Raw genomic sequence first — 12,745 nt, 5'->3', positions numbered from 1 at the left:
GTAGAGACTTTAGCATAGTCATTATCTCAATTATCAGACATTCTGAATTAGTAGAGTCTGTCCATATATATTTTTTAATTTTTGGCTGGTAAGAAGGTGATAACATCAGGAGAATTTATATGATGTTTCCCCACTCTAAAAACTGAATCTGAAACTTTCCTTTTTAAGCTAGAAGAGATAGCATGAATAGTTGCCTTTGGTAAGTTTAAAACAATTTTTTTAAAATTAGATTTTGGGGCCAGGCATGGTGGCTAATGCCTATAATCCCAACACTTTGGGAAGCCAAGGCAGACAGATCACTTGAAGTCAGGAAAAGACCAGCCTGGCCAACATGGCAAAACCCAGCTTCTATTAAAACACAAAAAATAGCCAGGCATAGTAGTCCCAGCTACTTAGGTATGCTGAGGCATGGGAATTGCTTAAACCTGGGAGGTGGAGGTTGCAGTGAGCCAAGATACTGTCATTGAGCTCCAGCCTGGATGACAAAGTGAGACTCTATCTCCAAAACAAACAAACAAATAAACAAACAAAAAACACAACCCCAAAAGACGAAATATGGTAAGCTGCTTATAGTTAGTGAAATTTCAGAGGATTTTTTTCTGGCTTTCACAATAAAATTTCTTAAAGTGAACATGTACTTAGTTTAACTGTGAAACATTAATTTTTTCAAACATATATTTTTGAAATAATAGAAATCTAAGAACATCTAGCAACTCCAGAGATATGATTCTTTTCTATCATTAAGACATACATTTTAAACTTAAGCCATTTGGGACTGTGCATTTCTCTCTAACTCCTGCAAATCTCTTCAAGAATTCCGTACTAGAAGGTGGAAGACGTATCAATAGCAACGGAACAGTGACTGATGTATATATGGAAGGGGCTAAAAGCCAAAATCACATAAGTTACATTCCATTACAAAAATGCTGGAAATTTGGAACCACTGATCATTTAATGTAAGTGTATCAGAGGGCTGACAATTATATTTTTGAACCTCCGTTCTTACGGTATCTGCTGTAACAAAAATAATCTCTAAAGCAAAAGAGTGCTTTTCAGATGGAAAGATATGAATTTCCTCATTCCGCTTCCTTTTGATCATTCATGTACTGTTACCATCCTTTTATTTTTAATCAACTGCCAAATCTATTTTTTCTCCTTTACAAACCTTTTTGTTAGTATGAGATAAAATTAGAAAGATAACAATTTCTAGACTTGCAACTTTGTCTTTAAAAGGTGAATGAAATATAAGAGAAGGTAACTTTCACTATAAGCATAAGTCACCTGAACACAGTTCTGTCATTTTCTGTTTTATATAAAAAGGTAGTAATTATAAAAAAAAAACTAAAGTTAACATCTTTATAAAACTGAAAAAATTTTGTTGTTTATCCTAAAGTAGCATAAATTTTAATTGGGAAGCATTTTTTTCTTAAGCACTAATGACTAGGAAACAAATATATTTAAGAGGTGACTTATAATTAAAATGGCAAATACTGTATACCATACTTCTAGCCTCTACATACTTTAAAAAGTGTTTTGTACTATAAATGCATTGTTTTTTTGAAAACAGCTCATCATTGTTCCATTTTACATGGAAGAAAGATACATGTAGAATAACCTAATTCCTTTTTAAATTTTTTTTTTGAGTCAAGAGTTTCACTCTGTTGCTGAGGCTGGAAGGCAGTGGTGTGATCTCGGCTCACTGCAACCTCCACCTCCCAGGTTTGAGCAATTCTCCTGCCTCAGGAGACTACAGGTGCATGCCACCATACCTGGCTAATTTTTTTTTTAGTGGAGTTAGGGTTTCACCATGTTGTCCAGGCTGGTCTCAAACTCTTGGCCTCAAGTGATCCACTTGCCTTGGCCTCCCAAAGCGCTGGGATTACAGGTGTGAGCCACCACGCCCAGCCCCTTTTGAAATTCTTAATTTCTGAATTCTGTTTATCATATGAATATCAAGTTGGATTTTAGGATAACTTCTAAAAGCATTATAAGGTTAGGGAAAAAAAAATACACACACACACACACACACACACACACACACACACACACACACATACGTGCTACAAACAGGAACATTTTACCATTAACACAATAGGGAAAGATCATTATTGGTCATAATGAAATTTGGTCATAATAAAAATTTAGATACTTAGGGTTGGAACACATGACAGAAACTGTAGAAGTACCTTTCCTGGTAAATATTTTAAGAGGATTAAATTAGCAGTATTAATGATATCCTCCCTGGAGACTCTTGAAAAATTCTATTAAAATTATAACATAGGTAGAACTGGAATTAACATAATAAAGTGACTGATTACAAAAGTGTAAACAGACATTGCTATTTGATCTGAGCACGGTTTTCCCTCTCTTCTAATTAAGTGAAAAAGAAGGGAAACTTATTTAAATGACTAACATTTATTTAACAACAGTATGAGTAGATGGAACAGGAAAGTAAGGTGGGAAATACATATTTAAGCCTTGGGAAAGAAAATGATCTTAATATGCTTGGTTTAAAAAGAGTTGTAACAAAAAAGCTTATTTAATAGTAAAGTTGTAAATCTCACTAATTGCACCAGAGTCAACATTTTTTTCTGCAGGTCACCGTAATAGTATTCTACTATGAGCCAGATAAAATAAAGCATTTAACAAGTAAGTGTCAAATCAGAAATATATGTGTAAAATGTCTTGAATATACAGTGATATACAAAGTAAAACATGTTAATATCAAAACACAGTTTATTACTTTGTAAAACTAAATTGGCCATTAGAATAGTATACATAAAGGTTTACCATAGAGATTAAAAAAAAAAAACCAGCCCGCTAAGAGAAGTACTTCTAGATAGTAAACTGTGTATTAAAAGACCCTGCAATTATGTATCTTAGCTGCACTGAAATTCAGGTACAAGGGACATTACTACATGATTATACTATTTTAAAGACACACTTCTGAGCACTATATAAATACACGGGCACATAAGACAATATGACACTTTTAAATTCTCTTTAAAATAGCTATTTTGGGCACAAATGTCCTTCTATTGTTTTATTTTACGTAACAACAACAAAAACCTACAAATGAAGACAAAAAAATCCAAAGAATAAAAATAAAACAGAGACATTAACACCATTAACACATTTTTAAGAAAGTACCTTTGAAATCCTGAGAACAGGTGTACTTCCATACAAACTGTTGTATTAGTGTAACTTAAAGGGTTACTTTTTAAATATACATAGTATAATACTGAATATACCTCAGCACAGAGGAAATGTTTGGTTATACATACGACTATTTCATTCTTTTAATATTTAATTATGTCTACATATATAGTTCAAACTATATATTTAGATATTAGCACTATTCTTCCATTGAATGCAGCTTTGAATATCCAACCCAGCCATAAGATTCAATGGACTCTCTCACTTAAAGTACTGCTGTAGAGCAGTATCAAATCCTGAGTGCTGTATAGAAAAGTATTAGCCTAGACTTTCCTATGACATCCTTTTCAGAAAATTCTTTCATTGGGATAATTTCTTAAAAATACAGAGTTAACATACTAATCTTCAAACAACTGAATACTGGAAACCAGGTGCAGTTTTCACCAGGCTACGATGATAGAGAGAAATATATAGGCTTTACATGAATAAAACAACGCCTATTCAAAATGACTATACTAAATCTGCAGACCATAGCTCTAAATGAATATAAAGCAGCCACTGAAAATGTTCACTAATTTTTTAAACAATAATTTAAATTAGCAGAGTTTAATTTAAAAACAGCGATTTTTAAACATTATGAACTAATTAAACCTTGTTCTGACTCATTCAGAAACTCAGTTCTACAATTACAGATGTGCTCAATGCACATCCAGCACCCTGTGTCATAGTATCAATTCTTTATGAAATGACTGTGCTATGCTGCACAGGCCAAAGCAAAGGCTGACATCATCCTGCTGGCACCCTCCTGTGACATTTTCAAATCATGCTGGCTGGCTAATTCTTACTCTCTCCAATCGAAACTGCAGAGTCATCTATCAGTTAATCAACCGGAATGATGCTTGCAAAGCATTTTTGTATTAAATATGTCCTCTTTAGACTATCTGGCAAGGTTTTAAAAGGTATGCTTATATGTTTCACTGGGGCCCCACTCTCTCACAGTGGTTAACCTAGATAAAAAAACTACTAGCACTCAACACAAAGAAGTGCTCAGCCAGGAAGAAACAAAATATAGATCAAACTTTAAATTGTACAATTGGACCTGCACATAATTTATCATAAAGAGGAAAAAAAAATCCATAACAATGAATAAAAATATATAATTTGTCTTTAAGTAATTTAAACATGAGAAAATCCAAGTTTATAATGCTTCCCAGTTGCCCACGGGTGTTCATAATACAAAAAGCTTTCTGCCATATAATTCAACAAAACATTCTTAGAAATAGTGCATTTAAAATGCTGTATGTGAATTTTTGATATCTCTCTTAAGTCTCTTTTTAAAAATCTATTTTAAATCAGGTTTCTAAGCATTTAGTGGTACATCTCTTAAGGGAAGTATGTAACACTGAAAGTTAAGCATGTAGTTAATATTTTCAATACCTGACATTTATCAGATAAACATTATTTTACAGAGTAATCAGAAACATACTATAGCTTATTTATGCTTTTGACTATAAGTTATCAATGAATGATATACAGTAAGAACGAATCCAATTGCAGGAATATCAAAGGAGAAGCACAAAGAGCCCATGTGACTTTTTCATGCTTAATCATCATCATCAATTATTTGGTGCTGAGAATACATTACGTGCTGTTCAGGACTCAAAATGCACATAGACTTGAATATGTCACATCCACAAATACAACACAGAATTCCTGGTCACCAGGACTTTGTGATAAACACAAGAGCCCTTTCTGGATCAATTTCTAAAGGAAGGGAAGAACTAGGGTAGTCACCTTTCATGACAAATTAAATAATTATTAACAACAGTAACTGCTTATCTTTAATATACCTTGCACTGCTAGAAGCTGCTCCTCTGTGGTCCAACGGGCATTAATTTTCTGATTTGACTACAAAATTAAAGAGAAGTTTCCTAATGAGGATATGAAGACAGACATTTTCCAAAGTGCTTATTTTTGTAACTTTTCATCAAATCACAGACATGAGATTACTACAACTCTGATTCATGAAGATTCTGAAGATTCCATTTTTAGAATATATTCTGAGTTACCTTTTATCCATGCAGAAAGATAATGAAAGGGAAATGTACCAATTTGGGAGAAGGAACAACATTCACATTTATGCTCTAATAAGAGATAATAAAACATGAGAAAATCTATTAGTCTCCCATTTTCCAACTACAATATTCCTATCACATACTGTAGATATTAATATTAGCCTAGTTTTAAACATTTAAGAGATTTTTTTCCTTTTTTTTTTTTTCTTAAAGACAGGGTCTTGTTTTGTTGCCCTGGCTGGAGTGTGCAGTGACATGATCACAGCTCACTGCAACCTCAAAATCCCGGGCTCAAGCAATCCTCTTACCTCAGTCTCCCAAGTAGTAGCTGGGACCACAGGCACCTCCCACCATACTCAGCTATTTTTTTATTTTTTAGAGATGAGCTCTCACTATGTTGCCAGGCTGGTCTCAAACCTCTGGCTGTAAGTGAGGAACTTTCTCCCCCTGATGCCCAGGCTGGAGTGCAGTGGCGTGATCTTGGCTCACTACAACCTCCAGCTTCCAGGTTCAATGGATTTTCCTGCCTCCGCCTTCTAAATAGCTGGGATTACAGATGCCCACAACCGTATCTGGACAGTTTTGTATTTTTATTAGAGATAGGGTTTCTCCATGTTGGTCAGGCTGGTCTCAAACTCCTGACCTCAAGTAATCTGCCCATCTGAGCCTCCCAAAGTGCTGGGATTAAAAACGTGAGCTACTACACCCAGCCGAAACTTTTTCTTTAAAGAGGATCTATAGCTCTAAAATGTCTTCCCTTCATATTTAAGACTGAACCTATCCTTACTCCCCCCAGAACAGTGGAATAAATTAGCACAGGACTACAGAACGGGCCTAAATCCTAAAATATTTCTTTAAATTTCTGAAGCAGAAAGTAATTCTGATAAGAGTATTTTTTTCTCAAGACCACCCAATATTTTTCCCCCCCAAATCCTCCTAAATTTAGGATCTTTAGTATGCTAATATTACAAGAGTAAATATCTAATCAGATTTCATTAGTGTATACCCACTGAATGGTAAATCAAGGACCTTTGGCAGTAGATGGACAGAAATAACTACACCAGTGTGCAGAGGTTTGCAGAAGGAACTGCCAAGATAAAGTGGCATGGTGTAATACCTGGGCATGTTGGGCAAAACAGAAACAGGGCTTCCTTTGAGAAGGGGCGTTTAGGTCTTACCTCATTCATGGTCCTAGCAATAAGAGTTTATATAGCACACAGAAGTAACACCAACTTTCTTACCAAAAGTAAAGAACATAAGTACTCAGAATGAAGAATGAAACAAAACTCCAAAGTTAAAAAAAATTTTATAGGCCGGGTGCGGTGGCTCACGCCTATAATCCCAGCACTTTGGGAGGCCGAGGTGGGTGGATCACCTGGTCAACAAGGTGAAACCCCGTCTCTACTAAAAATACAAAAATTAGCTGGGCATGGTGGTGCACGCTTGTAGTCCCAGCTACTCAGGAGGCTGAGGCAGGAGAATTGCTTGAACCCAGGAGGTGGAGGTTGTGGTGAGCCAAGATCACGCCACTGCACTCCAGCCTGGGTAACAAGAGCGAAACTCTGTCTCAAAAAAAAAAAAAAAAAAAAAAAAAAAAAAAAAGGAATATATATTGTTAATTGGGAAACTAACTTTACACTAAGAAAGCTTATACTGAGTTCATACACAAGGCAATCTGATGCTATCTTGGCTGTGGAAGGTGGATAAAAGAGGCCCTTAGTACCCAAGGATAATTGGTACTGAAATTGATTTAAAACAGGTCAAAATATTTTATAGTAAATACTAATGGTAAAAAAAATAAAAGGTTGATTGCACTTCAACCTGAAATGTGAAACTAAAACCTGTAAAAATTAGTTCTTTTAAAAAAATAGTTAATGACTTTAATATGCTTTAGTTTTTGGTCTATCTTTTCTAACTACACAATGGTGCAACATCCTTTGGCTCTGAAATTCACCTGGTCACAAAATGGGTCATTTTGTTTCAAAGGCTTATTGAAATAATTTTCTAAAGGGCCTCTCTTAATTCTTTGTTACTCAAATTATTCTTTTTTGAAGTGCCTGCCTATGAGTCATCACTTTTTTCTTCAGTGGTTAATTCTGCTGGATACTCATCTGTCAATTCTGTAGATGACTAATGTCATTCTCTTGCAGTTTAACAGACTTCATGAAGTTTCTCACCTTTTGCAAAGTATCCAATTTCATTTTGGTTTGTGCTGTATTTGCACTGTATTAGCAAGAGAGTGACAGAGAAGGACAATGATGTAGTGAATGGGCAAATAACAGCTACAGTTATTTAGGAAGAGTGGTGAGTAGAGCCTAATTTTATAAATGATTGATTTATTAGTCAATGTTCTTGTTTGGGAATTTTTGCTTCTCCATGCATTACATGGATTAATGACCACTTGGATATCAAGGACCTTCTGTACCAACAACTTGCAAAATACCTATGTTGTAGGTTAATCTAAGGATTAAATACAACTAAATATAAGGATATATTTAGAATATATCTTAAAAGGCATCTGGCACACTGCCTGAGCAAATGAAAGTCGATCAATTCATGTTTGTTAAATCTAAAAGACAGAAACTGGAGGAAAAGAAATCATTAATGAAAAGGAAACAAAAAATGAAAGAAAAATAACATGTATTATGACATTTCTTTTTTTTTTTTTTTTTTTCCGAGACGGAGTTTCACTCTTGTTACCCAGGCTGGAGTGCAATGGCACGATCTCGGCTCACCGCAACCTCCGCCTCCTGGGTTCAGGCAATTCTCCTGCCTCAGCCTCCTGAGTAGCTGGGATTACAGGCACGTGCCACCATGCCCAGCTAATTTTTGTATTTTTAGTAGAGACGGGGTTTCACCATGTTGACCAGGATGGTCTCGATCTCTTGACCTCATGATCCACCCGCCTCGGCCTCCGACAGTGCTGGGATTACAGGCTTGAGCCACCGCGCCCGGCCTTATGACATTTCTTTTTAATCTAAACTTCAGAAAGCTCAGAAATCAGAAGATGAATGAATACAAATAACTTTAAAGTTAAAAAGTACAGAGTACACAGGGGAATGTAAAGATAGGAGAAAAAGTCACAATGATTTAAGTGGGGAAACAACAAGGAAGGGTTGGAGATTGAGATGGGTTTTTAAATAGGAAAAGCTTCTGAAAGGCAAATAATGGGAAGGCAATCCAGGTATAAGGGAAAACAGGATTTGTGTCAGTAAGAAGTGGTAGCCTGAAAAGTTGGTGATATTTAACTAAATTAAAATATGGTAAGGGCCATTACTTTTGGAAGGGTAGTAAAAATCAGAGTTGGTAAGTTCACACTAAATTTAATAAGCATTAAATTAAACATTTTAAATTAAAAAAAATTGTTTTAAGATTTAATGTACATTTATGCTTAACACATGGAACATATAGTATAAAAATTTCATACTGAATAAATGATATTCATTAAGCCAAAAAAGGAAAAAAAGGAGGAATTTACATCAAGCTTTAGCTACATTGTTGAAATAAAAATAGGCAGATTTTATCACTGAAAAAAATCTCAATTGTGTTTCTTCATCAGAACTTCAATTGAATCTAGAACTTTTTCACACCTCGATTAGAAGGAAAACAAAACAAAAACCCAGAAAAAAATAAACTATAAGTTGACTGGCTGCTGAGACAACAGCAAGGACTTTAGAGACCTGCACAGCATCAAGCCAAAAGGGGTGATGTCTGGCCAGAGATTAAATAGTTGTGTCTCGCTTAGCAGGTCACCAACTTGTTAACTTGTCATACTATAAAGGGGTAGCTGGGAGGAGGACCAAACTGTAGGGATTCAAGGGTATGTGCAATGTACAAAGTCATATATATACACTCGTGGCAGTGCAGCCACTGCAGCTAAAGGTTAAAACCAATTCTAAGAGGTGATCTCAGGGTTATTCATACAATCAAGGAAGAGAGAAAGAGGTCAGGGTGTTGTAGGTTCACACATCATACTTTGGGGGGAAAAGCCTTTTTTTTTTCCTCCTCAATGTTTAACTAAAAACACTTTTAAAAACTACAGCTTGCTGCTGACCCAGCGTTTTCTCGTTTCCATGTGAGACACTATTATTACAATATGTTTACAGTATCAGGTGTACAGGACAGTACACTACATGAAAGGGTCTACACTCTACTGCATGGGCCTCTCCAGCGAACACGGTCTGTTCACAACTGCGAACTTCTTGGCTTCTGCAAGACTGTGAATGTACAACAATAAACCACGCAGTTCAGCAGTCACCTTTTTTGTCCTTCAGTTTTTTTTTGTATTTTTTTCCTTTTTAACCATTAAAAACAGTTATGAAATGTGGTGTCCCATTGATGCAAGGACTGGGAAAGCCATTTTTCCCCCCAAACTCACTGTAAACAACAGTAACTTTGGTTAAAATAAAAAAGTCTTCTATGTAGGCAGAGCTTTGTCTTTTCAAAGAGGGTGGGTGGGGTCCTGAGGGGAGTAAGGTGAGGACAAGGAACAGAAAGGTGTGAGGTGGTGAGGGGGTGGAGGTGGAAGGAGGAAAGAGAAACAGGAGAGACTTTTTCCCAAGGGAGAAGCTGGACAGCACAGGGTAAACTGGATTCTGAGGTGGTTTTGCATAAAGGGCAGCAATCAGTTTCTAAGTTCTCCACACACGCACGTGCGCACACACACGCAGTGGGGGAAGTGCTTTTTTTTGTTTTGTTTTGGGGGACAAGAGGTCAGGGGTATGATTATAACTAAAATAAGACTAATCCTAGAAAGCTGGGAGAGGGGCAATGCTGTTAAGAAATTTGATTTCTGAGAAATCAAGAAATGCTGATGTGAGAGATGTGGGAAGGTAAGGCTAAGATTTAATTTAATTTGGGATATACTGAGAATGAGGTACTAAGACATTCAGGTGGAGTTCAGTTTCCACTTGAGGCTAAAATCAGATCCATTTATTAAAACACAGTTTTGAAGAGTCTAGGAAATTTTTATAAGAAAAAAACAGTGGAATCATATCTTACTCAGATCTAAAATTGGCCTAGAATTTATTTGATTTTCAAGATTACTCTTGAAATGTCCTTAAGGTAGCCAGAGACAGGCACAGTCTCTCAACGCACCCACAGTCAGGTATTACTCCAGCATTGGAATGGACCACTAGTTTTTCAGTTAAACCACAGATGAAGCTGTTGGCTTGAATTTAGGGTAGTGTTGGTTTTTACACAAACATACACACACACACACACACACACACACACACACACACACACAGTCTCTCTCAGTTCAAAGAGATACATACAGATACATAGGAAGCATGCAGAAACTAAGACTGACTAAATAGTGGATTCTCAATTCCTAGTTCACCACTGCTCACTTTGGGGCAAACACTCAATAAATGGAGTGTAAGCAGAACTGCCAGCACTACTACACTTGCTATTGCTAAATATTCTTTTTTCTCTTTTATTTGACTGAATGTCTAGATGAATTTGTGTAATTTAAATGAACATATGACTTTAACACAGTAAAATAATGAGACTGTGTATCCAAGACAGGAAAAATGAATTTTGAGGACAAAAACTTGGGAGAATGCCTATACGTATAGAAGACAAACCAGGGAACAGAAGAAGAGTTATAAAAGAAAACATAACTTCTCAAAAGTTAAAGGAAGAAAAAGAGGGGCAGTTATCTATATCAAGAGCTCAGAAAAAGGCAATGGGAATCAGAAGTTAAAAGTTGTGGAATGTGGTCATCTGTGCCAATGCTAACCTTTATAAGAGGCAGCTCAGTGGAAAAATGCAAAAGGGGCCAAGCGCAGTGGCTCACACCTATAATCCCAGCACTTTAGGGGGCTGAGGCAGGCGATTACTTGAGTCCTTGAGTTTGAAACCAGCCTGGACAACATAGCAAGACCCCATGTCTACTAAAAATACAAAAAACTAGCCACGTGTGGTCGTTTGCCTGTGGTCCCAGCTCCTCAGGAGGCTGAGGTGGGAGAATCATCTGAGCCTGGGAGGTCAAGGTTGCAGTGAGCTGAGATCACACCACTGCACTCCAGCCTGGGCGATGGGAGTAAGACCCTGTAAAATGGAAGGGAGGGGAGGAAGAGGGAGAGGAGGGGAGGGGAGGGGGAAAAATGCAGAAGGGATGGTTGAAAGATTAAACAGTATGTGACAAAATGGAAGCAGAGGAGGTGGAATAGTGAAGAAAAAATAGGGTCAAAATTTTAAATACACAGGACTCAGGTAAGTTACTGATTTTAAACATTGTCTTTTAATGAGAAACTTTGGTAGAGATTAATTTAAAGACAATTCTAGGAATCTAAAACTGTATGGTAGCTGTAGTTAGCTAGATGGTATCACAGAGTATATTCTTCTACAAAAACATCCATCTAAAATTGCTTTAAAAACAACAATAATATAAAATAATCTAATTTATAATAATATGAAAGGTCCCAAAAAGCATGACATCCTTAGTGAATTCAGCATTTTTACCCTATCCTTTCCCTGCTAAATTGTTTTCACATCTTTCCCATTTTTATCAGTGGTAGACTCAAACTATCTGAGTTGAAAGAGGTAGGAAAGATCACCAAGTTAAACTTTCTACTCAATGCTAAAAATTCCACCCAACATCTATAATGAAAGGATGTCATCTACCTTTGCGTGAAAACAACCATAGATGGGGAATTTACAGCTTCAAAAAGCACTCCTTTTTCAGTTATACTTATTCTTCCTTTTTGATTCATCAATCTTTCCTCCACCTACCCATTTACCTCCATCCAAAACACATCAAAGCAGAAGACATGCCAGTGACACCCTCAACACTCACAAATACTTTCAAGGAGACATATTAACAGTTTCCTACCTTGCAATGTTCTTTGGATTTACTACTTGCTTCCACTCCTATAATAATACCCAACCTTACTGATACCCTTTTATCATTTATGACTTACATGCTTAATATTTTAGCAACTATAAAGTTTCCCTGTTATAATTTATCTTGTATAATGCCATGGTAATTTTCCTAAATTTAAAAAAAGTTTCTTTACATCCTTCTGTACTAAAGGAACTACAGGGTCTTTCCATTTGACTTAGTTTATAAAGCAAACTTCTCTTTCTGGCTATCACAAGGACTTTATGCCCTGGCCTTGCCCACTTATGTCTATCACAAAGATGCCCCCACTCAACCCTGCTAACATCTCTCATACACCATGTTCATTCCTTCTCTGCATCCAAGTTTGCCTCCTAAGTAGACAATATGCTTCTTAAGACTGTTTTACATTTCCAAGGAATTCTCAATAGCAATTAATTAGCACAATATTGAGAACATAGTAAGTGCTCAGGGAATACCTGCTGATTCATTTTTAAAAGTGCTTTTTAATTTTCCCCTGCTAGACTTATATTTTTGAATGCACTGTTCAACACCAAACCATTGCTCATATTATTCCCTCTGCCTAGAATGACCTCTTTGGTCTTCTGCCTGTGCAAAAAAATCCCTCTTATCCTTCAAACCTCAGCTGCAGTATTCCCCCTCTAAGAAG

At 36.3% G+C, this 12,745-nt stretch overlaps 1 protein-coding gene across 5 annotated transcripts in view; it reads right to left on the bottom strand.

The window, feature by feature from the left end:
* The window catches only part of RCOR3 (REST corepressor 3), a 62,247-nt gene that overhangs the window by 6,720 nt on the left and 42,782 nt on the right, over nt 1-12,745 (bottom strand). For all 5 annotated transcript variants that reach the window (XM_074385144.1, XM_039463457.2, XM_039463452.2 and 2 more), the window contains one exon: nt 5,007-5,064. In XM_074385144.1, the coding sequence (XP_074241245.1) occupies nt 5,007-5,064 (58 nt within the window). The remainder of the gene's footprint in view (nt 1-5,006; nt 5,065-12,745) is intronic.

The sequence above is a fragment of the Saimiri boliviensis genome, chromosome 14 (assembly GCF_048565385.1).
Source record: "Saimiri boliviensis isolate mSaiBol1 chromosome 14, mSaiBol1.pri, whole genome shotgun sequence".
NCBI classification, from domain to species: Eukaryota; Metazoa; Chordata; class Mammalia; order Primates; family Cebidae; genus Saimiri; species Saimiri boliviensis.
Note: the sequence above shows the minus strand (reverse complement) of the source record. Positions and strands in the feature narration are given on the sequence as shown.